Source organism: Neltuma alba, unplaced genomic scaffold (assembly GCF_004799145.2).
Source record: "Neltuma alba isolate B1F8T4 unplaced genomic scaffold, ASM479914v2 tig00011879_pilon, whole genome shotgun sequence".
NCBI classification, from domain to species: Eukaryota; Viridiplantae; Streptophyta; class Magnoliopsida; order Fabales; family Fabaceae; genus Neltuma; species Neltuma alba.
In genome coordinates this window covers 238,653-260,352 of record NW_021636481.1, presented here as the reverse complement: position 1 = coordinate 260,352, position 21,700 = coordinate 238,653, and the positions used below count along the sequence as shown (strand labels likewise).

Below are 21,700 nucleotides of genomic sequence, written 5' to 3'. Positions count from 1 at the left end.
TTATAAAAATTTAAAACAACTGTTAAAAGTTGCTTATATTTAGAAATAAGGTAAAAATAGTAGTGGTTACTTATAATATAGGACAAAGGGAGTAATGTTTTTTATTTTCTTCAGATGGAAAGATACATGTCCCTTTAATTCACTTGACATAAAACTTGTTTAAAAGGTGTCAGATTGGAACATCAATAGTGGAAATCACATCCAAGCCTCTCTTGTCAATACATCTAGCCTCCTGTTGAACTCGCAAGTAATCTTTATATTTGATTCTCTTGAACAATGGCCTTTCCTTATCTAAAAGCTCCATTGCAAGCCCTATTTCTTTCTCAAGTGCTGGTCCATTCTTTAGTGCAAAACTAAGCCTCATGTCTTTTTCATTCACCACTACTCTGTGCCACACACTCTTATACTGCTTGTTACTCACAATCTGATTAATTCCAAAACAAATGTCAAACAAGTTTATTAGAACCATCACAAATAAAAGAAGCTAGCTGGTTAAGGTAAGTATATATGATTAATTAAGGAGGGAAAGTTGATGAGTGACCTCAAGTTGATCTCCAATGTTGGCAAGTAAGCAATAAGGCAAAGGAGGATTCACATTAACCCATTTATGATGGTGCTTCACTGGAATGCCTTTGATTCCATTTTCAATGAGGAGGGTTAGTAAGCCATTGTCAGCATGAGGAAGTAACCCTAAAGTAAGGTCTGGTTGAGGATATGGAGGGTACAAGTTCGCTTGACATGTTTGATGCCCAGAATCAACACCTGTGGACTCTATAATGGCCTTGGCTTGTAATCCTAAACTCTCTGATATTCCTTCCTGCAAAGTCCTTGCCACATTTCTTATTCTCTTGTTGTATTCAAATGCTTACTCTCTGCAAAATAAGAATGAAAATGTTGTATTTGTTAAAGCCCCAAAGTTTTTATCAGGCTTCTAGATTTTTCTTTTATTTAGAGGGATAAATACTAATGACTTGAGGTTATAGGCGGCATGATCAAAATCGTGACCTCTTATTTACAAAAGAGTTTTCATGTCATTAGATTATGAGGCTATTGACAAGCTTCTACATTATTAAATGAGAGCATATATGTGAGTACGTAGGTTTAACACTGCTTCTTAATTCAAAATCTTGTAACGTCACATTTTTAGTCTATTTCTGCTAATATGACAGGCTTCAATTTCCCTATATATATATATATATATATATTTACTCATTCTTGGATGCTAACAAAAATTTAAAAAAAAAAAAAAAAAAAGAAGATAGAGGAGAGAAAGAAAAAAGAGAGGTTGAAATTGAGCGTACTTGAAACGAGCGGGCTTGTGGGGGGAATGGAATTCAGGAAAAGTAGCGAGTTTTAGATAATCTCTCCAGTAACGAACCTTCTCTCCATAAGGAAGGGAACTGGTACCAAATCTAATGGGTGTGATTATTTATTGATCAAAAAATTCCATCTTTTCCTCATGAGGCAAATCGTGAAACTCCAGTGACTTGTTTATCTCCTCCTCCATCAGTTTCTCTGAAATCCCATGATTTGTAATCTGAAAGCGACACATCCAAAAACAAAGTCAACCAGAAAAGCAATTCTAGCTGCCATAGAGACTTCAACTCTAGCTGCCATAACCCTAGGGTGTGTTTGGATGAAACCAAACCATGGTTTGGAAAAGTGATTCTGAAAAAAATTAGATTTGTGAAGAATAGATTTTGTGAAAAAGTGATTCTGAGAAGTGAGGGTGTTTGGATAGTTATTGCAGAAGCACTTTTTACATATGGAAATTACCAAAAAGGGTATAAGTTAATATAATAATTATATAAGGGATATTTTATAACATATTTTGATTTGAAAAAATAAAATTGTTAATGAAATAATTTTTACTCACATAATTAATAATTTATAAGATAATATATACCAAAAATCTTACCAAAAATTTCTTACCAAAAATCTCATCTTTAACCCCACTTTCATTCACTCCCTCCTTCTCATGTCTATTTTCTACTCTATATATACTTGGTTTATCAAATAATTTTATTGATCCCACCCACCACCCACTGTATTAATTCTTGAATTTGATGCCTGAGTTTTTCAATAATTTCATTGACCGCATAGTTCGTTGAATGCCAACTAGAGAGAGGGGGCCTTTTCACGATCCGATTCATGAGGATAAGCTTGCTGTACCGTTCCCTCCCTTGCTTTCGTCCTGCTACTGAATTATATGAGATCCCACAAGATTGAATCTGCGCGTCACTGTTATAATACGCCGGCCATTTCTTCTCCTGTTAATTTTCCTTCCCTCTCTCTCTCTTCCTTACTCTCTGTCATTTAACTTTCGCAGTTTCTGGCTTTTTTCGCGCTCTGTTTTTTAGCACTTCTCTTCTGTCCTGTAAATGCGATTTCTCTCAGCGGCACCTTCAAACCGTGGCTGGACGGTGACTTCTCCACCGGCGGCGACTCGTTTTGTGAAGAAGGAAAGGAAGACCGTGGACGACTGGGCAATGAGGACCGACTGGGGAAGAAAGCGTGAAAGAGGAGAGGAAGAAGAGCCATTATTTGAACACGCCTGGAGCCTTTGTTCATCTGTTGAGGGGCCCACCATGACTTTTTAGTAATTGGAGGCGAGAAGCACATCAAAATAGCTTCTGATAAAACCATGGTTTCACCGGTTGAAACCATGGTTTTACCTAAACCAAGGTTTGCTCATTTTATCTGCCTGTTTGGATGATATTTTGTGCAAACCATGGTTTGCAATGTCATCCAAACAGGCTCTAAATATTCTCAAAAACTTTAATTACCATGAAGAAGCCCCATTCTCTGCATGCATCACCTAGCTGTGTCGAACTGCGTCGGCATGGATTTGAGGAGCCGGTGAGGTGAGGAGCGAGAAATCGAGGATGGGGGTGGAAGCAGCAAGGTCATCATCTGCAACATCATCACGACGAGGTTCAGTGAGAGAGTAATGCGTGGTCGGGATGGGAACGGCGCCGTTTGATTCAATGAAGGCCTTGATGCTTGTAGTATTATCATCAGAAGCATGAAGCGTTTGAGGTTCTGACGAGGAGGAAATAGTGAGAGGTGAAGCCATGGAAACATGAGAGTTGAAGATACTGTGAACAGAAATAAAGAAAGAGTATTGCAGGAACAATATAATACGAGATACTCCTCCGGTCCTTAATATAAGACCAAATTCTTAAGTTGGTTTTGGTCCTAAATATAGAACCTATTTCTCATATTTATTAATTTTCTCTAAATTACCCTTATGGATACTTCCTCAACCACAATCAAGTAGAAGAAGGAGAGGGGTATTAAGAAAGATGATTGTGGTATTTTAGGAAAAATGTATCACTTTTCTTATAATTAACTGACTTACCTAACTTCCTTAATCTAATCAAATTAGTTAAATGGGTCTTATATTAAGGATAAGAGGAGTATTTGGTAATAATTGATCATAATTGACTAGTGTGGTCAATGACTGATTCAATAATTGAGAACAGAGACAATACTTTTGAGTTGATTGATTCACTTTACTTATATATATATCTCACAGTTATCGATATTTCCAGTTTGGGAAATTCACTAGGTAGTCAAATGTATGAGTAGGACAATATGAAATGTCTACATCTTATCCTTTATACAGACTAAGGTCCATACTAGCGTCGGTGCTAATTAGCTGCTTATATATGTCGTCTATGATCACGTGACATAATAACAGCCAGACTTGTTGAAATTTGAGTCGAGAATCACTTGACACAATAGAGGGAGGGCAAGATCTAAGTTTGATCTTTTAAGTTTCATAATTTTATTAGTCACTTGTTAAGTTTAAATTTGAGACCTCATCCAAATGTGATAGGTGGTACTTTGATTAAGGGTGTGTTTGGCAAGCACCCCAAACCATGGTTTGGGAAAAATGTTAGCCAAACACCCTTAAAAAAATCAAAACCATGGTTTGGGTTCAAAACCATGGTTTTGGGAAAAGCAGAAATTTTTTACTTTTGGAGAAAAAAAGGGAGAGTGTGAGAGCCTATAGGATATGTATCTTGTTGTTTTTTTTTTATAAAAATATTTTTTATAAACATATTTAATCTTATATCTTATAAATATATATACATATTAATTATTTATTAATTATATTATCTTATATATTATTAATATATGTTAATAAAAAATATATTATTAACAATTTTATTCCTTCAAATTAAAATATATCATAAAATATATTTTTTCTATAATTATCATATTAATTTATGCCAATTTGTATATTAAAAAGTACTTCTAATAACAACTATCCAAACACTCACACTTCTCAAAATCACTTTTTCACAAAATCTATTCTTCCCAAAATCTATTTTTTTCATAATCTATTCTCCAGAAGCTATTCTCCAAACCATGGTTTGGTTTCATCCAAACACACCCTAAGACAATTTGTCATAACCATTAGATTCTTTTTCAATACTTGTAATGCATATATAAACATGTATCTTTTTCAATACTTGTAATGCATATATAAACATGCATAATATATATAAATATAAATATCTTAGAAACATAATTTATGTTTTTCAAAAAAATTAAAAAATTCTCACTGTTCCACTGTGGTTGGTTTTCATTGGTTTTATCAATTTTCTATTCGTTCTGATTTGTTTTAAACCGGTTTTCAGATTTACATCTTATATTAGATTAGAGGCAATAATACGAGTTGATAGCAAGTTTAGGTTGGCAAAGGTGCAGGTTCTGACGGGCTGGCATATAATCTTTCTTAATTATATATATATAATGCTTTTTTTTTTAATTCTTTTATCTTAACATACTTTTAAAAAAACAAAACACCTACCTTTTTCAAGTGAAGCAACACCCGATGATGCATTTAAAAATAATATAAAAATATTCTTTTTAATTTATTTATAAGTCACTTCTAACATGTTTCATATAGATCAAGAAAAATTTTAAACTTCGTTAACTTTCATTTAAAATTTAATAACTTTTTAACTTTAATCCTATTTAATATACAGTAGACCTTATATAAGTAAAATCAACATCATAACAAACGAAGAGTAAAATTATATATCCATACAAAAAATTTCTCTCAATGTTCTATAACTAGTGCCGAAAACAACTTATCTCTATCCTATAAATAGCACTAAAATAGTATTGTCTTTTTTATAGTCCAATGACATAATTTGAAGAATTTACTAAGTTGTTAATAATAATGATGGCAGAATAATAAAATAGTAATAATAGGCTTTTAAATATCAGGTTCATGAGGATAAGTTTATTAAAAGAGATCTTATCACAATTTGCAAGTCAACATTAAAAGCATCTAATCAAAATTTATAGGTTGATATCACAAATAACTTTTTTTTTTAAAAAAAGTATATATATAACCAACAAAGTCTTAATTAATACAACAGTAACAACAAGCCTTATCTTATTAGATGGGGTCGGCTTAGTCTTACTTAATAACATAGAATAATTTAACTACCAGACAACTTAATATCAATCCATGCATCTCCCCATCATCACACAATATTTATAAGCATATAGGCTAGCGACCAAGACACAAACTCAAATCTATCGTCGAATAATAACATAAGATTACATGAGTTTATTAATTGATTGGAGCATAATTTATTATTGTCACTAATTAATACGAATCATATCCAAGCCTCTCTTATCAGCAATTCTGGCCTCTTGTTGAACTTTGAAGTAATCCTTATACTTGATGCTCTTATACACTGCCTTCTCCTTCTGTAGAAGCTCCGGTGCAGGACCTGTTTCGTTCTCAAGGGAAGGTCCATTCCCCAGTGCCAACGTAACCCTTGCGTGTCTTTCATTCACCACTACTCTGTGCCGAATACTCTTGTACCTTCCGTTAGTGACAGCCTATTCATAACAACAAACAAAGGGGTTAGAAGTTGAAAAAGAGGCTGGTTAATTATATGTTAAATAATCAATATATATAATCACTGCATTAATATGATATATGCAAAAGACTGTTTTCAGAATTTAAACCAGTGACCTTTAGATCGAATGACAGCAACCTCATCATTATTATTAAGCTCACCTCCGTCGTTAAAGTGACTGAATTACAAACTTTTGCTTACAAAGATTATGTAAGTGGTTACGTACTGTACAAGTTTTCAATCTGGCTTACTGTTATAGTTTAAATATGCGGAAAATAGAGACTAATTCAGAATGTTTTAAGAGTTGAAATGATGACCTCAAGTTGATCTCCAGTGTTGACAAGTATGCAATTGGGAATAGGATTGACGTTGACCCATTTGCCATCATGCATCACCTGAAGGCCATTTACGTCATTTTGAATGAGAAGTGTCATCAAGCCGTTATCATTATGAGGAAGCAACCCTAAAACAAGGTCTGGTTTAGGACATGGAGGGTACAAGTTGGTTTGACATGTCTGATAACTTGAATCGTAGTCTGTGTAATCAATAATGGCATTGGGTCGTAACTCGTAAGTCTAAGCTCTCAGATACTCCTTGAAGCAAAGTCCTCAATACCTCTCTGATTTTCCTACTGTACTCAAACGCAAGCTCCCTACAGAGAAACAAATTAAAGGTGTTGAATGAAGAAGAAAGAGAAAGATGAAAAACGAAGAACAAGGTAATGGATGAAGTTCTTGAACGTACGAGAAACCAGGAGGTTTGTGGGGAAAATTGAAATTAGGATGTGTTTCAACTTTGAGATAATCTCTCCAGCAATCAGCCTTCTCCCCGTGAGGAAGAGCACTTGTGCCATATCTAATGGGTGTGACCAATTCTTCATTTGCAAGCTCCTTCTTTTCCACAAAAGACAAGTTGTGAAACTCGACACTCTTGTTTAATAGATCCTTCATCAGCTTCTCTGAAATCCCATGATTTATGATCTGAAAGCGACAAACACACACACAAATATATACATACACATAGTACGACGTAAACCATAAAATCAACATCACAACTCGGTTTTAGGAAAGAGGTTTGAAAATTTACCATGAAGAAGCCCCATTCTTTGCAGACAGTGCCGAGTTGTCGGACAGCATTGGCATGGACATGAGGGTTGTCGGAGGTGAGGAGGGAGAAGTCTATGACGGGGATGGAAGCAGCAAGGTTGTTTTCTGCAACATCTTCACGAAGCTCATGGACAGAGAAGTAGGTAGAAGGGATTGGAACGGCGTCGTTTGATTCAATGAAGGCTTTGACGCTTGAAATTTGAGACGCTTCAAGCTTTTGGGGCTCTGGTGAGGAAATAGTAACTTCTGAAGCCATATAGATAAAGGTTGAAAGGCACTATGTCTTAATAGAAATGAAAGCAAAGGGCTTAAATGTAGATGCGTGTGTTTATAGATATACACACAAAAGGAAATGAGGCAAGACACTGTCCAAGGGGACCATGTGCATGTGCTCATAGGGCTTTCAGATAATGATAATGATCACACACACGCACAAGCACGCACGCACGCGCGCACACACACAAGTGAGAAACATGCATTTGAATTTTGCTTTTCCAGAAAATAAGCTGTTACTGCCACGGTTAGGGGTGGAAATAGGCTAGGCCAGGCTTTCCCCTCAACAGGCTAGGGCTTTTTTGTAACAAACAAGCTTAAGTTTCACCTGTGGCCTGTTAAAGGCTTTCTTTTCAGCCTAAGCCCTACTTGTATAAAAGTTTGACCTAACCTGAAGCCTGTTAAAGGGCCTACATTTTTTTCAAAAACTATAAACAGGCTAACAAGCCAAGGCTAAAAATAGGCTTTTACAGAAAACAGGTCTAAGCCTTTAAACAGTCCGAAAACAGGCCATATATACATAAATAAATTCAAAATTATAATAACCCAATCCAAAATTATCTAAAATACAACACAAGATCTAATATAATCTAATTAATCAACAAGATAATACCAAATGCAACAAGGGAACAAGTTTCATTACAATTACAATAATTTTGACCAAATAAAGGTATAGCAGTCCGTCGCAGATCATCAAATTTTCAACGTAGTTTCTTCTAGTTTGAACACCTTGAAAAGAAGAAATGAAATGTATAATACTCCCCCGTCCTGAATATAAGACCCAGAGAAGTCTATTGGCAATGAATCATAAACTAGAAATGAATCATAAAGCACATACTAGCAATTTAGCATATATCAGTTGAATGACTAAAAACATGCTTCCACCCTCTAGGAAAATGAGTAAGAAACCCGATAAATCAAAAGTAAACAAAAATATCCACAACACTAAAATTCCTAGTTTTCTGTAGAAAAATTCTGACAAAATCTTGATCCATTGGCACAATACAGGCTATTGTAGAATCTATAAACAAGGCACAGCACTGTATGATTAAAATTTTGATAAAACATGTTACTCTCCCTGTATATTATACATATATTCATGGCGGTGATATATATGGGAATATATGCATGGGACCTTGTGTGTGTGGGTGTTTATGGCGGTGACTTCTGATTTCAGCGATTTCTTCCATGAATGTATATATAATCATATTCAGACTTCAGATTTCTGCCATGAATAATGAAATCATATCAACAGTCGACCGCTTTTGTTAGTTGAATACGATGGACGAGAAAGTACTGTTCTAGTTATCAAAGTTTAGTTTGTAACAAAAAGCTTACCCATTGACGACGCACGATGTAAATGAGTACTGAAGAGGAGGAGAGATTAGATCTGGAGATTGGGATAGAGTGCGAACGGCCAACCGTGGGAGCTCGGAGCTGGAGAGTGAACGACGGCAATGCTGTGGCTTGTAAGATCTGACCGTGTGAGGTCGGAACTGGAGATCGTGAACGACGCTGGTGAGATTTAGGGAATGGGGAACAAAGTCGAGACTGGAGATGGAGAGCTCGAGCGTCGGCTGGATTGAACCAAAAATATCAGGTTTTTTTGGTTGGGGGGGTAAACTTTGGGTTTAAAGTTGTAAATCGTGCAAGATGAGTGGCCAAAAAACGCAATTGCGTGGGGCGTAAGATTACGATCGTTTCAACTGCAGGCCGCGGGTTCAAGACGTGTTTTCAACATAATGCAGCCTGAGTTTAAGGGCTCTTTCTTTTAATATGCTACTCCCTCCGTTCCTTATTATAAGAGACATTTGATGCTTATGGCATGTTTCTATATATAAGAGACACTTAAAAGTTGTCTCTACTTTTCTGTGTTGATTTTCTATTTTACCCATATTTATTATCTCCAACTCACACTCTCTCTCCTTCCCATTTCTCTTTCTTTTAATAATTTAATTGTTCTCTCTCATGCTCTCTCTCCTTATTAATGAGGACATTTTTGAAAAAAAAATTATACTTTTTACATATTAATTGTTCTTAACTAATTTTAACTATTTTTTTGATCAACGTACTTCGGTTATTTGTCTCTTATAATAAGGAACGGAGGGAGTAGTATTTTAGAATTGATTACTCTTTCTTTAGACTCTCATAATATAAGTGCTGGTGTGTGTGTTAAGGGTCGTTTGTTTTACTAAAAGTAAAAGAAACCGTGTGATTTAATAGGGTACAAGCATGCTAATTAGAATTTTGTATAAATGTAATTTTTTCGGCCTAAACTAGGAGTGTTCACGGGATGGGATGGGGACAAGCCTGTCCCGGTCCCCTCCCGGTGAACAAGAATGGGACAGCACTTTTGTCCCGTATCCCATCTCGTCTCGGTTCTGTCTTGGTTCTGTCAGGCTCGAGACGGGGCTCCTTTTTTTAAAAAAAAAACCATAATTTTTTATGTGAATTTTTTTATGTTATAATGCTTATTTTTTATTGAGCTTCTAAAAATAAAAACATTACAAGAAAATATTATGTAGAAAGCTCAATTATATAATATAAAAAAGATGTAAAAACAATATTGTAAAAAAAATACCATAAAAGAAACACTATATAATGATTTTATGAATTATTTTATTGAGAGAGGAGATTTTGTTGAGATAATACTACAATTTAAGAGTTAAAAATCACTATAAAAATAATAATTATTATTATTAATAAGTAAAGTGAATAATCTAATAATAATTATTAATAAATAACTTTTTTTTAAAAATACCCTCGGACGGGACAGAACGGTACGACGTCCCGTGTCCCGCGTCCCGTCCCGTCCCGGTTATTGTCCTGTCTCGGTTACCATCCCGTCCCGTCCCGATTATCATCCCGTCTTGTTTCGTGCTTGTCCTATTCTGAAATTTTTTTTGTCCCATATCGAACTCATCAGGACCGAGATGGGACAAATTAAACACCCCTAACGTAAACACACATAAAAGAGATAAAGTGACAAGAGGAAAATTAAAGAGACAAGCCAATGTCTCTCGTTTGGTAAACTAGGATTGAAGTTATGGAAAGGGAATTTTGAATAAGATTGGTAATCTTGCTTCAAATATGCACGGCTCATACGCTTTCCAATCTTCATTTCATTTCCTAATGCTGTAAAAAGGGCTTGTTTGCCCAAATATGATAAACTGTGAAAATTTTTTACTCAGATACAATAAGATCAAAAATATTTACCGAGATGCTATACCTGAAATCGTTAAACTATGATTGAGTTTAAATTTGTATAGAACTCATTAAGATGAAGAACGAGTTCAGTGAGACCTACATCACAAAACAATAAAACTCGTTTAGATAGAGAATGAGTTCAGTGAGATTCACCTTACAAAATGAAACTTGGTCTTTGTTTGAACAAGTTCAGTGGGACCCACAATCCTTTTGTCTTCCATCTTAATACTCTCCACGTGATTTTTTCTTTCTTATTTGACTAGACCCCATGCTTTTTCTTTTTCAACCACACACACAAAGCTGCTCCTGGTTGATTTCCTTCCCCAAATATTTCCATCAGTATAGGGGCTTAGGAAGTAGTCATTCGAATGTCTTCAGTTCATGCCCAGTAAGTATTTTTTGTTGGCATGTGAGTGTATAGTGTACATTCTATCATTGCCTATATAATGCATGCAATTTTTTACTCAAATCTACCTTCCTTCTCGTTCCTTCTTAAATTCTTCTCAAAGTTCTCCAGCTTCTTCTATTCTTTTTTCTCCTTCCACACTTTCGTTCTGTGAAATCAGTGGTATGTGTGGTCTTGCAAATATTGTAGTTTACTTTTTTATAATATGACTATATATATATATATATATCTTTTTTTAGTAGATAATGTTCAAGTAAATATGTAGTCAGATTAAATATGTTTCTAGTTAAATTATGTTTTGTTGTGAGCTTAGTTTGGTCTTCTATCTGGCCAATGAAAATTAGTACTAAATAGTGCCAAAATTTTCTTGATAAAAAGAGTATTGATGGTGGGATTAATAATAATAAAAGAAAGGATTTTTTTTATTTTTTGGGAAAATTAGACAGGAAGACCTAGAAAAAGCAATATTTATTAAAGAGGATCTTATAGATTATAATTATTTAGGGAGACCAAATAATAAAATATAAATTAAAAAAATACTCAACAGCAATGGCTAATTATTTTGTCATATTAAGTAATTATAATTTTTAAATAACTAGTGTGAAATAGTTATTAATATTTCTTTTTGTTTTCAATCATAGGGATGCTTTTTTTGGGTCACTTAAATAGTACCTAATATAAAATTACACAAGTGCATTCATTATAAACTTATCATTATTCAATGCAAATTTTGCTTTATGCGTTAGTCAAAGTATATATCTTATCAGAAGCCTTTATTGATAGTACAGAAATTAGAGGCTCAAAAGAATATAATAATTCTTTAATAATACAGATAAAGTAAAATTGAACATTTGAAATATGAAGTTGGGACTAAGAGAAAAATGAAGCAGAGGCAATTTTTTGAATAAAAAACTCACATTTTCAAATTAATTTATTTAATCAAATATTTATCTAATTTAATCATTCAAAATATCCAATAATGAAGCATAAGTTAGAGAAAATTTAGGAAAGTAGTTAAGGGGCAATTTAATATTTTAAATATATTTGATCCTTTCAAATAGTTATAATTTTTAAGATCCTTTCTAATAATGAAGCAAAGGCAATTATTTTAGCTCATACTTTTTTATAATATTTAATTATAATATTGTTTGAATAAAACGGAATGTATGAAATAATGGATAGAAAATTATATATTTATATATTAGAATTTATAATACAATTTTAACATATAACATTTATTTTAAATTTAATTTATTTTTTAATTTATTAAATTTAACATATCAATATTTTTATTGTAAATATATTTTCATTATAAATGTTCCACAGTCATTGTTCATTTAAAGATATTATAGGTTACTATCTTACTTAAAAATGTAAATGAGTTTCTTAATAAAAAAATAGCCTAATTTTTATAACTCTAAGTAAATGATTATTCTACAACTTTCTTTTCAAAAATATATAAATAGTTGAATTAAAAATAATGGTATTATGGAGTTAATTTAGTTTTACAATTCACATATTTTCTACTCTGATCATGTATTAAGGCAAGTCGGTCGTTAACAACCTATTCCTATCATGCCTGTTCATTTAAAAAAATTACCATATAATATAGCTGCTTGGCAAAATAACCACAAATTGGGGTCAATAATACCCAAATTTCGTTGAAGCATGGAATGGATAGCCATATGCTGTTGTTGATACTTTGCTGGCACTTGGTGAACTTAATCGAATATTTGAGTACATGCAATGCTATTGGAGATATATAAGATGATGGATCCAATGAGTTAGTGGCGATCCTAGCTATGTGGTAAGGCTTTTTTAGTTTTTTTTTCAATCAATATCATCATTGTCTTTTATACAAAAAGATTTTTCAACGTAATATTTTATTTATTTCAGGCTGATATAACAAAACAGTTATATAGGCTGACGATTAATTCTCGTTTAACATGCTCTAATTGCATTAATTATCTAAAAGGAATTGCTCAAGACCAATGTAGCATCTTACTCGCAATTAGAGAACAACGATTTAATATGAACCCTCAATCAGTTCCACCAACAGTTGAGTTGCCCTGTCCACAAATTTTTCAAGATAGACCAAGCAAATAGCATGGTGGTTACTTGTTTACTCAGCCACCAATAAATTGAAAATTTAAGAGAACAAGAGCATAAAAAATTTAGTCATTCTGATAACATACCAGTCTCATCATCAAGCCCTATGACCTCTTCCAATCCAACTCAATCCTACCCTCCTCACATGCTATCATCATTGACATTATCTCATTCTGACTCACCCAATCCTCCTCAATTTCAATCGTTCGTATCCTTATTTGATGATTCTGTATTATTTATGGATCAATATAACACTTCTTCTTTTGAGCAAGGTGGTCCATCAGATGAAGCATTTGTCATCCCTCAGCAATCACTTTCTTCAGTCAAATCACCTTGGTTTGATTTAGATACACCAACTATGTAGACAAATGAGACATTAGATCAAACTCAAGAAGTAGATACATAACAACAACCACAGCATGCACGGAGGAGACTAGGATGTGGCATCGGGAGTCATTATTTGTTAGGTAAATTAATTCTTATTTTTTGTTCATGTCAATTTAATTATTATTTATTATTAATTTTATAAAACTTAATCATTACTTATTTTCATTAATCACTTTTTAATTAATGTAATATATTACTATTATCATTACATAATGAATAACTCATTATTCTAATGATATGATCATTATTAAAATTCTTGTAGGGGTATTTGTGTGGTGAGAGATTGGAAAGAAGTTTTTCAAAGGTTGATGAAGTTTAAAAGTTGTTCATACCAAGATAACGTTCAATTGCATGCGAAACAACATTTATTGAAGAAATTATTTAGATGAACTTTAAAAGATGTTCAAGTCAAAAACAATTTTGACTGTAGTATTTGGGGAAATAATTCCACTATACAGCATTTGAAGAAATTCTTTTACTATTTGTAGTCTATTGATAAAAATTTCTTGTAAAAAGATTATCGCTCAATTATTGATACTTTTAATCTTTAATATAAGAGCTAGTTGGAGATTCAATTTGATTCTAAATATAAGATCCCAATCTTTTTTTCCTGTAACGTTATTTATCCATTTTATCTTTAAATAATTCTCATGGTGTGGTTGCACATAAGGAGCCTCCATCACTAAGTATTTTCAATGCACATAATTAATAAAGATATTTTAAGAAGAATAACAGCTATTTATTATAAATAACTAATATAATTAATTTTTTTAATATTCACAAACTAGTTATCTAGTTCTTATATTAAAAATCAAAGATAGTATTTGTTAAGATTTGATTGCCACATTAACATCTGTCAGTTATATTTGCGTAATCATCTTTTTCAAATAAAATTCCAAATGATAGTGTTTAGATTTGTGCGTGTTCCTATATATAATAATAACAAAATAATCAGAGCGAGTGCTATCATATATATGTGACATGAAAAACTTTTCAACAAAGTCTTCTTACTTGTTAGCAATTGGAGAAGATACCATGCACTAACAACTACTCCTCCGGTCCTAATTATAAGACCCAATTGACTTATTTGAGGAGATTAAGGAAGTAAGTTAAGTTGGTTATTTATAATAAATAAGTGTTGTCATTCCTAAAATATCCTTGCTAATTAAATATATTGGTTAAAACTATCATTATTAGAAAGATTATCTTGGAAAAAAATGCATAAATATAAGAGACAAAATGGATTGGGGTCTTATAACTAGGACCAAATAAAAAGTCAAATGGGGTCTTATAATAAGGACCGGAGGAGTAGTATTACAAAATCCTATATCCTCACTATCCTCAGAATCTAAGATAACGAAAGGACATTCATCAATAGGAAACATCAGAGTCCCAAGCCATGTGTCTGCTTATTCCTTGAAGCAGACATGAGATTTCAGCTCCAGAGAAAGTCATAGGAGAGCAGTAGTACATTGATAAAACCAGACATGGAGAGGCTAGTTAGGTTAAACAATCATTGCATTAATATGCGTTCATAAAATTACCAAAACAATCCTTCCTCTATTGCTGACTGTTGATGTCAAGTTATTTTCAATGGTGACGATTCAGCCGTGGTTCTCCTTGATCCATCATATGCGGCACCATTATTATGATGTTTTTGACACTGCTGTGTCATTCTGTTAATATAAGTCGACATTGGGACCTTTCTAAAATGTTGTAGATTCCTTAAGGGAAGATAATGTTGCAATAATTCGCATTCAATCACCACTTAAAGGATATTCTATTGAAAAAGAAACTGGCATAAGTATACACACGTATTCTGATAAACCATTGTTACAAGCTCTTATTTTGTCACTATATCACTAAATGTAAGATAAACAAAGAACATTAATTAGAAGGAAACATTAGAGCACTTAGCCAAATGTTGTAACTGCAGCAAAGTAATCTAGCTATTCCCTGAAGCAAAATATGAGACTTGAATTTGAGACAAAGGCATTGGAAAAGTATTAGATATATAGATCAAATCTGTCTTCAAGGATGTTGCACCCACTGCTTGATCTGCTGCACTTGCATCCCATAGCCAAAACATATCGAACAATAAACAACATAAAAGAAAGAAAAAGAGCCAGATCAGAACTAAATTTGTTTTAACTAAAAGAAGAAAAAGAAAGATAAATGATCATGCAAATCAAAGAGACGATAACTTCTGAAATATGTGATAGCTATAATCCATTACGTACCTCAACAACAATTTTAACTCGTTCCAAATATTCGATGGAAACTCTTAAGCGTGAGGGCCACATGGACATAAAGGCGGTCGACCAAACTGTCAAATGATTGGAAAAATCTCTGTCCCCATGTCTGATGAGGAAGAGAGAACCACAAACTACCCAGAAGCCTACTGCAAATCCCACTCCCATCCCAAGATACAATGACTTCAAAAAGCTGTCATCTTCGTTCCCTTCAACCAACTTTGGGTTGTGAGCTTCTTTCTTGTTGCACTTTATTGGAAGAGGAACCCCACAAAGTTGAGGATTGCCAACAAAACTCCAAGATTCAGAAGTCTGAATTTGAGTCCCTAAAGGGATTTGTCCAATGAAATTGTTGTATGAGAGGTTCAAAACTTCAAGAAATGATATATCAGAGATGGTTGGAGGAATTTCCCCGTAAAGCCTATTGTAGCTGAGATCAAGAGATTCCAAGTTTTTCAGATCTCCAATTTCTCTAGAAATCATTCCAGTCAAATGGTTTCGAGACAAGTTCAAGGACCACAATAGAGTCAAGTTAAACAACCCCTTCGGAATTTCTCCTGATAAATTGTTGGAAGAAAAGTCAACAATGTACCTTGACAATAAATCAGGGTAATTTAATTCCCTTCCCTTAGAAAATAAATTTGTTTCCTTATAGAAATAAAAAAAGGTCCATAAAGTTCTAGGATCAAACTGCATGATGTTATACAAGCATGGTGGTATGGATCCTGAGAGCTTGTTATCAGCAAGATCAATTACCATTAGAAAAGACATGTGGCACAGCTGTGTTGGAATATTGCCAATAAATTGGTTGGCCCTCACTTTGAAAACCACCAAATTTTGCTGCATTGTATTTGGCAAACCTCCTGAAAATTTATTTCGCTCAAGCGCGAGGTATTCCAAATATGTCCAGTGTGATAAGTTTAACGAAAAGTTTCCAGAGAAACCATTATCACACAGAGACAACAAATGAAGATTTGTTAATAGAGCCATTGAGGGAGGAAGTTCACCAGATAGCTTATTACCCCTCAAATTAAGGTAAACTAATTGTTTCCAACTGGCCCAGCAATCAGGGAGTGATCCACTTAAATTATTATGCGATATATCCAAAATAGACAGCATGTTTTCAGCCCTATTACTCTCTCTGGGGCATAGGAACGCAGAAATGGATCCTGAGAACGAGTTATGAGAAGCTTGAATGTACATAACATTTGCTGATATGTGAGGGAGGCCTCCGGTAAAATTGTTATAGTCCAAACGTATATCTCTTGAGTGAAGTGTCACATTGGATATGTCTCCACTGATGAAGTTGTTTGATAGGTCAACTTCATCAATTCTAGCTATGAAGCCCCACAATATATCTGCATCAATGTTTGAAATCTCTGATCTAGAGATTTGGAGCCTTTCTAGAGACCTTTGTGTATATAGCCATGTTGGAAAATTAGGACCTAAGCTTGTATTTGCTGAAGAGAAATATTTGAGTTGAAATGGTGGCACCCAGTTAGGATCAAAGTCAAATTTAAAACTAGTTGAACTCAAAGCTAGTGATGCTAAGCTTGATAGGTTGGCAAAGTTCTTTTCTGAAAGGACACCTGACCAAGAATTGCCATCAATACTTAAAGATTTTAAGTTATGAAGCTTTCCAAGGCTTTTGGGAAGATTTCCTCTGAAATGATTGTGAGACAAATCTAAGGAAATCAAGGAAGAAAGGTTTCCAAGACATGATGGAATAGAACCATTCAACTGATTAAGATAGATTTCAAAATGCTGCAACTGTTCATGTTGGCAAATCCAATCAGGAATTGATCCTTCAAGATTATTTAAACTCAAATTTAAATGCTTGAGGTTTTGAAGATGGTGCAAGGCTTTTGGTAATTGACCATAGAAATTGCATCCCAAAAGGTCGAGGTGATAGATGTTACTGGTAATGTTAAAGAATGAATTGGGTATTGAGTTGATACAGTTGAAAGAAAGATCAAGAATTTCAAGTGATGTAAAATTGATATAATCAAGGGAAGGAAAATCTGTGAGTCCACAACCCCTCAAATGTAACACAGAGAGTGAAGGAAGCATGGATATATGGTGGAGCCATTTGTTTTCATTTCCAATATCACTGTTAGTGAGGTCAAGATATTTCAAGGAAGAAAGTTGAGAAAGCCAATGAAGGTCATTGATGACTAAACCATTAACTGAAAAGTCAAGATAACGCAGAGCAACAGAAAAGCATGCTGACCGATTCGAAGGGGTAGGAAGTGATTGGTTGTGAAATTTGTGAGCATCAAAAGGAGATTTGGAGATTTGGCATGGTGGCACACTCACAGTTTTGAAGTCATTGTGGCTCAGGTCCAAGTGGTTGAGGAATTCAAGTTGAAGCACACACAGATTAATGTCACCTCGCAATGTACGATTGAAAAGAGAAAGCTTTGTGACTCTTCCGGTCATGTTGTTGCAGTGAACTCCCTCCCATAAACAGCAATCTTCTTTGGAAGTCCAAGAAGAGAGTTGGTTATATGGATCAACCACTCCTTGTTTGAAGATTAAAAGCAGCTTTTCATCATTTTCATTGCAACTGATCACCCTGTTGAATGTTGTTGTAAATAGCACAAACAACAAAACAGAGGAAGTTTGTGAAGCGAAGCTAGCCATTGGGGTAAGTTTGAGAATAGTGGCCTCAACGTGAGAAGTCTTTGCATCATATGTATATATATTGGAAAATCAGAAACTACGTGGTAAATCTGCTGCAAGTCTTCTCATTCTCCTTTGAATTTTATGGGAAAAAAATATATACTACTTCCGGTCCTAATTATAAGACCCAGTTGACTTATTTGAGGAGATTAAGGAAGTAAGTTAAGTTAGTTATTTGTAATAAATAAATATTGTTATTTCTAAAATATCCTTGCTAATTAAGTGTACCGGTTAGAACTATCATTATTAAAAGGACAATCTTGAAAAAAAATACATAAATATGAGAAACAAAATAGATTGGAGTCTTATAATTAAGACCAAACAAAAAATTAAACCGGGTTTTATATTAAGGACCGGAGGTAGTAATATTTATGAAGCATGAATCTTATACTATGAATTTTGCGATATGTCTGTATGATGGGTAAGGGAGAAGTGAAGCGTTGGGTGGCGTATTTATTGCAAGTGGGAAAGGGAGACAGATCGGCTTAGCCGCCGTTTGTCTTTGGTTCTCCCTTTCCCGCAGCTTCCCTCCTGCGTCCCACGTGTTTCGCTCTGTTCTTTTCCTGACAACACGTGATTTAATGGCAATAAAAAAAACTGGAGACAACCCACTCCACAAGCATACTAATTAGAATTTTGTATAAATATATATAAATATTTTCCGGTGTAAACATACATATAATTTCTTTAAATTATACTCCCTCCGTTTCTTCTTATAAGAGACAAATAACCGAAGTACGTTGATAAAAAAAATAGTTAAAATTAGTTAAGACCAATTAATGTGTAAAAAGTATAATTTTTTTTTTCTAAAAATGCCCTCATTAATAAGGAGAGAGAGCATGAGAGAACAATTAAATTATTAAAAGAAAGAGAAGTGGGAGGGAGAAAGAGTGTGAGTTGGAGACAATAAATATGAGTAAAATAGGAAATCAACACAAAAAAGTAGAGACAACTTTTAAGTGTCTCTTATATATAGGAACATGCCATAAGCATCAAATGTCTCTTATAATAAGAAACGGAGGGAGTATTAATTTTAATAATATATCTTAAAATATTCTTTTAGTAATGCCCTGTTTAAAATATTCTTTCAGTAATGCCCTGCATACTGAAATAAATTTTTTTGGTACAATCAGTATTATACAGTATTTTTTTAAATAGTGGTTAGTGTTCCAAAAATACACTTAGCACACTGTGTAACTGAAACCTAAAATTATTTTAAGATACTAAATGCTTCTAGAAAAATCTTTCAGGGTGCTGACTAGAGCCAAAAATTATTTTAAGATATTGGGTGCTCTTGAAAGAAACATTTGAGAATGTTGACTAAATTTTTAGGATATTAGGTGTTACTGAAAAAATAACTTATGGTGCCGCCAAAAATTATTTTAAAAAAGTGAGTGCTCTTGAAAAATATTTTAGTGTGCCAATTGTATTTTAGGATGGGATACTGAGTGTTATTAGAAACATAATACTTTTTTTTTTTTCATGAAGAGATTGGGTAGGGAATGTAAAATTTTTATACCATTCAATAGTGATGTTAAATGCCCCTCGCACTGCAGAAACAGGCGAATGACTCTGCCTCGATAACCAAGGCATGACTCTGTTATTCCAAGCGGCATAAACCAAAATGGAACAGAGCAATCACGTGGAACACCATTCGTCAGAAGTTTCTTGCTATCTACTCCGCTTGATACTTAACATAAGAATTAATTTAATTTTTAATTTAATCTTAAATATAAGATGTCAATTCACTTCATCTTTTATGTTTATCTCTTTTTTTTTTAAAAAAATAGTTCTTATAGTAGTTGTACATGTTAAATGTTCTATCAAATAGTAGTTCTAACTAATACACATAATTAATAATAGTATTTTAGGGAAGATAATAATAGTATTTTTGGAAAGATAACACCTCTTTATAACAAATAAATAACTTAACTAATTTTTTTGATTTATTCAAATTAATCAATCAACTTTTATATTAAGAATTAGAGATAGTATTATGTCATGTACAAGTAGAGTACTGACGAGGTGCACAAGACTCTCAATCTCTCATAAGGTGGAGCCTGAGAAGGGACATAGCTAATGAGAAGGAACGAGGCTTGTTAGTTTAGCACTGGGGAATATAATACTCCTTCGGTCTTTAATGTAATATCTATTTAACTAATTTAATTAGATTAAAAAAATTAGATAAATTAGTTAATTATAGAAATATGACATGTTTTTCTTAAATCACTATAATCATCTTTCTTAATATCATTTCTTCCTCTTCTGTTTAATTATGATTGAGAAAATATCTATAGGGTTAATTTTAAAAAATTGATAAATATAAGAAGTACATCTTATATTTAGAATCAAAATTAACTTACTAATTAGGTCTTATATTAAAGATCGAAGGAGTACAAGCTTATATAATTTGCTTATAAGCAGGCGCTGCGGCTAGGTTACCAGGTAAAGTAAAGCCAGTTCATGAGAGCATCAAAGCGCAATGACTACTTTAAAGTTCAGGAAGCGGCCACGTGTTTACAACAGAGGCCAGGCAATGTCTGTTCTGAAATTACCAAACAGTCCATGAGCACATGCCTTCATGAAATTACCAAAAGAACCCTCCCTCTATTGCTGACGGTTGATGTCAAGTTCTTGTCGACGATGACGATTCAGCCATGGTTCTCCTTGATCCGTCAGACGTGGCACCAATATTATGACGTGTTTGGCACTGTCGGGTCGTTATCGTGTTAGTACAAAGTCCTAAGGCAAGATGGGGACTTTTACAATCACTGCTTAAAGGATATTCCATTGAAAAAGAAACTAGTATAAGTGCACACAGATATTCTGATAAACCATTATCACAAACTCTTATTTTGTCACTATTTTACTAAATTTAAGATAAACAAAGAACATTAATTAGAAGGGAACGCTGGAGCTCTAAGTCAAGTGTAACTGTCAGCAAAGCATCCTAGCTATTCCCTGAAGCAGAATATGAGACTCGAATTTGAGACAGGCATCATTGGAAAAGTAGTAGATATATAGATCAGATCTGTCTTCAAAGAGGCTACACCCATCGCTTGATATGTTGCACTTGCGTCCCATAGACAAAGCGTGTTGAACAATAAACAACATAAAAAAAAAAAACCAGTAAAGAACTAAATTTGTTTAACTAAGATAAGGAAAAAGAAGATAAACTTTCATCCAAATAAAGGAGAGATATGACCTTTTTTTCCTTTTTGGAAATATATGATCGTTAAGTCATTGCCTCAATAGTAACTAAATTTGTTCCAAATAGTCGACCGAAATGTTTAAGCATGAGGGCCACGTTGACATGAGAAATGTGTCATCTTCATTTTCTTCGTCCAACCTTAAGTTTTGAACTTCTTTCTTGTTACGCTTGGAAGA

General features: G+C 33.6%; 2 protein-coding genes, 1 long non-coding RNA gene and 1 pseudogene across 5 annotated transcripts; 1 reads left to right on the top strand and 3 right to left on the bottom strand.

The window, feature by feature from the left end:
- Positions 1-169: 169 nt before the first annotated feature.
- On the bottom strand, positions 170-3,076 carry LOC114718912 (flavanone 3-dioxygenase 2-like; annotated as a pseudogene).
- Positions 3,077-5,369: 2,293 nt separating this feature from the next.
- Positions 5,370-8,898, bottom strand: LOC114718897 (protein DOWNY MILDEW RESISTANCE 6-like). Of its 3 annotated transcripts, none has more exons than XM_028904340.1 (5): positions 8,609-8,898; positions 6,978-7,243; positions 6,636-6,871; positions 6,209-6,543; positions 5,370-5,871 (listed from the first exon to the last, which is right to left on the bottom strand). In XM_028904340.1, exons 1-4 carry the CDS (start codon positions 8,610-8,612, stop codon positions 6,435-6,437), a joined length of 615 nt encoding a protein of 204 aa, XP_028760173.1. In that variant the 5' UTR covers positions 8,613-8,898; the 3' UTR covers positions 5,370-5,871; positions 6,209-6,434. The 3 variants fall into 3 exon arrangements, with proteins under 3 accessions (XP_028760173.1, XP_028760174.1, XP_028760172.1); XM_028904341.1 differs by having other exon boundaries at positions 6,978-7,222; XM_028904339.1 differs by lacking the exon at positions 8,609-8,898 and having other exon boundaries at positions 6,978-7,435.
- Positions 5,629-6,325, bottom strand: LOC114718911 (protein DMR6-LIKE OXYGENASE 2-like). Its single transcript, XM_028904353.1, has 2 exons — positions 6,209-6,325; positions 5,629-5,871 (listed from the first exon to the last, which is right to left on the bottom strand). Exons 1-2 carry the CDS (start codon positions 6,323-6,325, stop codon positions 5,629-5,631), a joined length of 360 nt encoding a protein of 119 aa, XP_028760186.1.
- Positions 7,466-20,157, top strand: LOC114718899 (uncharacterized). Its single transcript, XR_003737863.1, has 4 exons — positions 7,466-7,989; positions 8,908-8,909; positions 13,261-13,267; positions 20,148-20,157. It is a non-coding gene; the product is annotated as an uncharacterized LOC114718899 (long non-coding RNA).
- The last annotated feature ends 1,543 nt before the right edge of the window (positions 20,158-21,700 follow it).

Coding starts and splice junctions, on each gene's coding strand:
- LOC114718911 (XM_028904353.1), bottom strand. CDS start 6,325: ATGACACTTCTCATTCAAAATGACGTAAATGGCCTTCAGGTGATGCAT. Junction 5,872..6,208: donor ACACTGGAGATCAACTTGAG/GTCATCATTTCA, acceptor TGTTATGAATAG/GCTGTCACTAACGGAAGGTA.
- LOC114718897 (XM_028904339.1), bottom strand. CDS start 7,253: ATGGCTTCAGAAGTTACTATTTCCTCACCAGAGCCCCAAAAGCTTGAA. Junction 6,872..6,977: donor AAGAATGGGGCTTCTTCATG/GTAAATTTTCAA, acceptor TGTCGCTTTCAG/ATCATAAATCATGGGATTTC. Junction 6,544..6,635: donor CACAAACCTCCTGGTTTCTC/GTACGTTCAAGA, acceptor GTTTCTCTGTAG/GGAGCTTGCGTTTGAGTACA.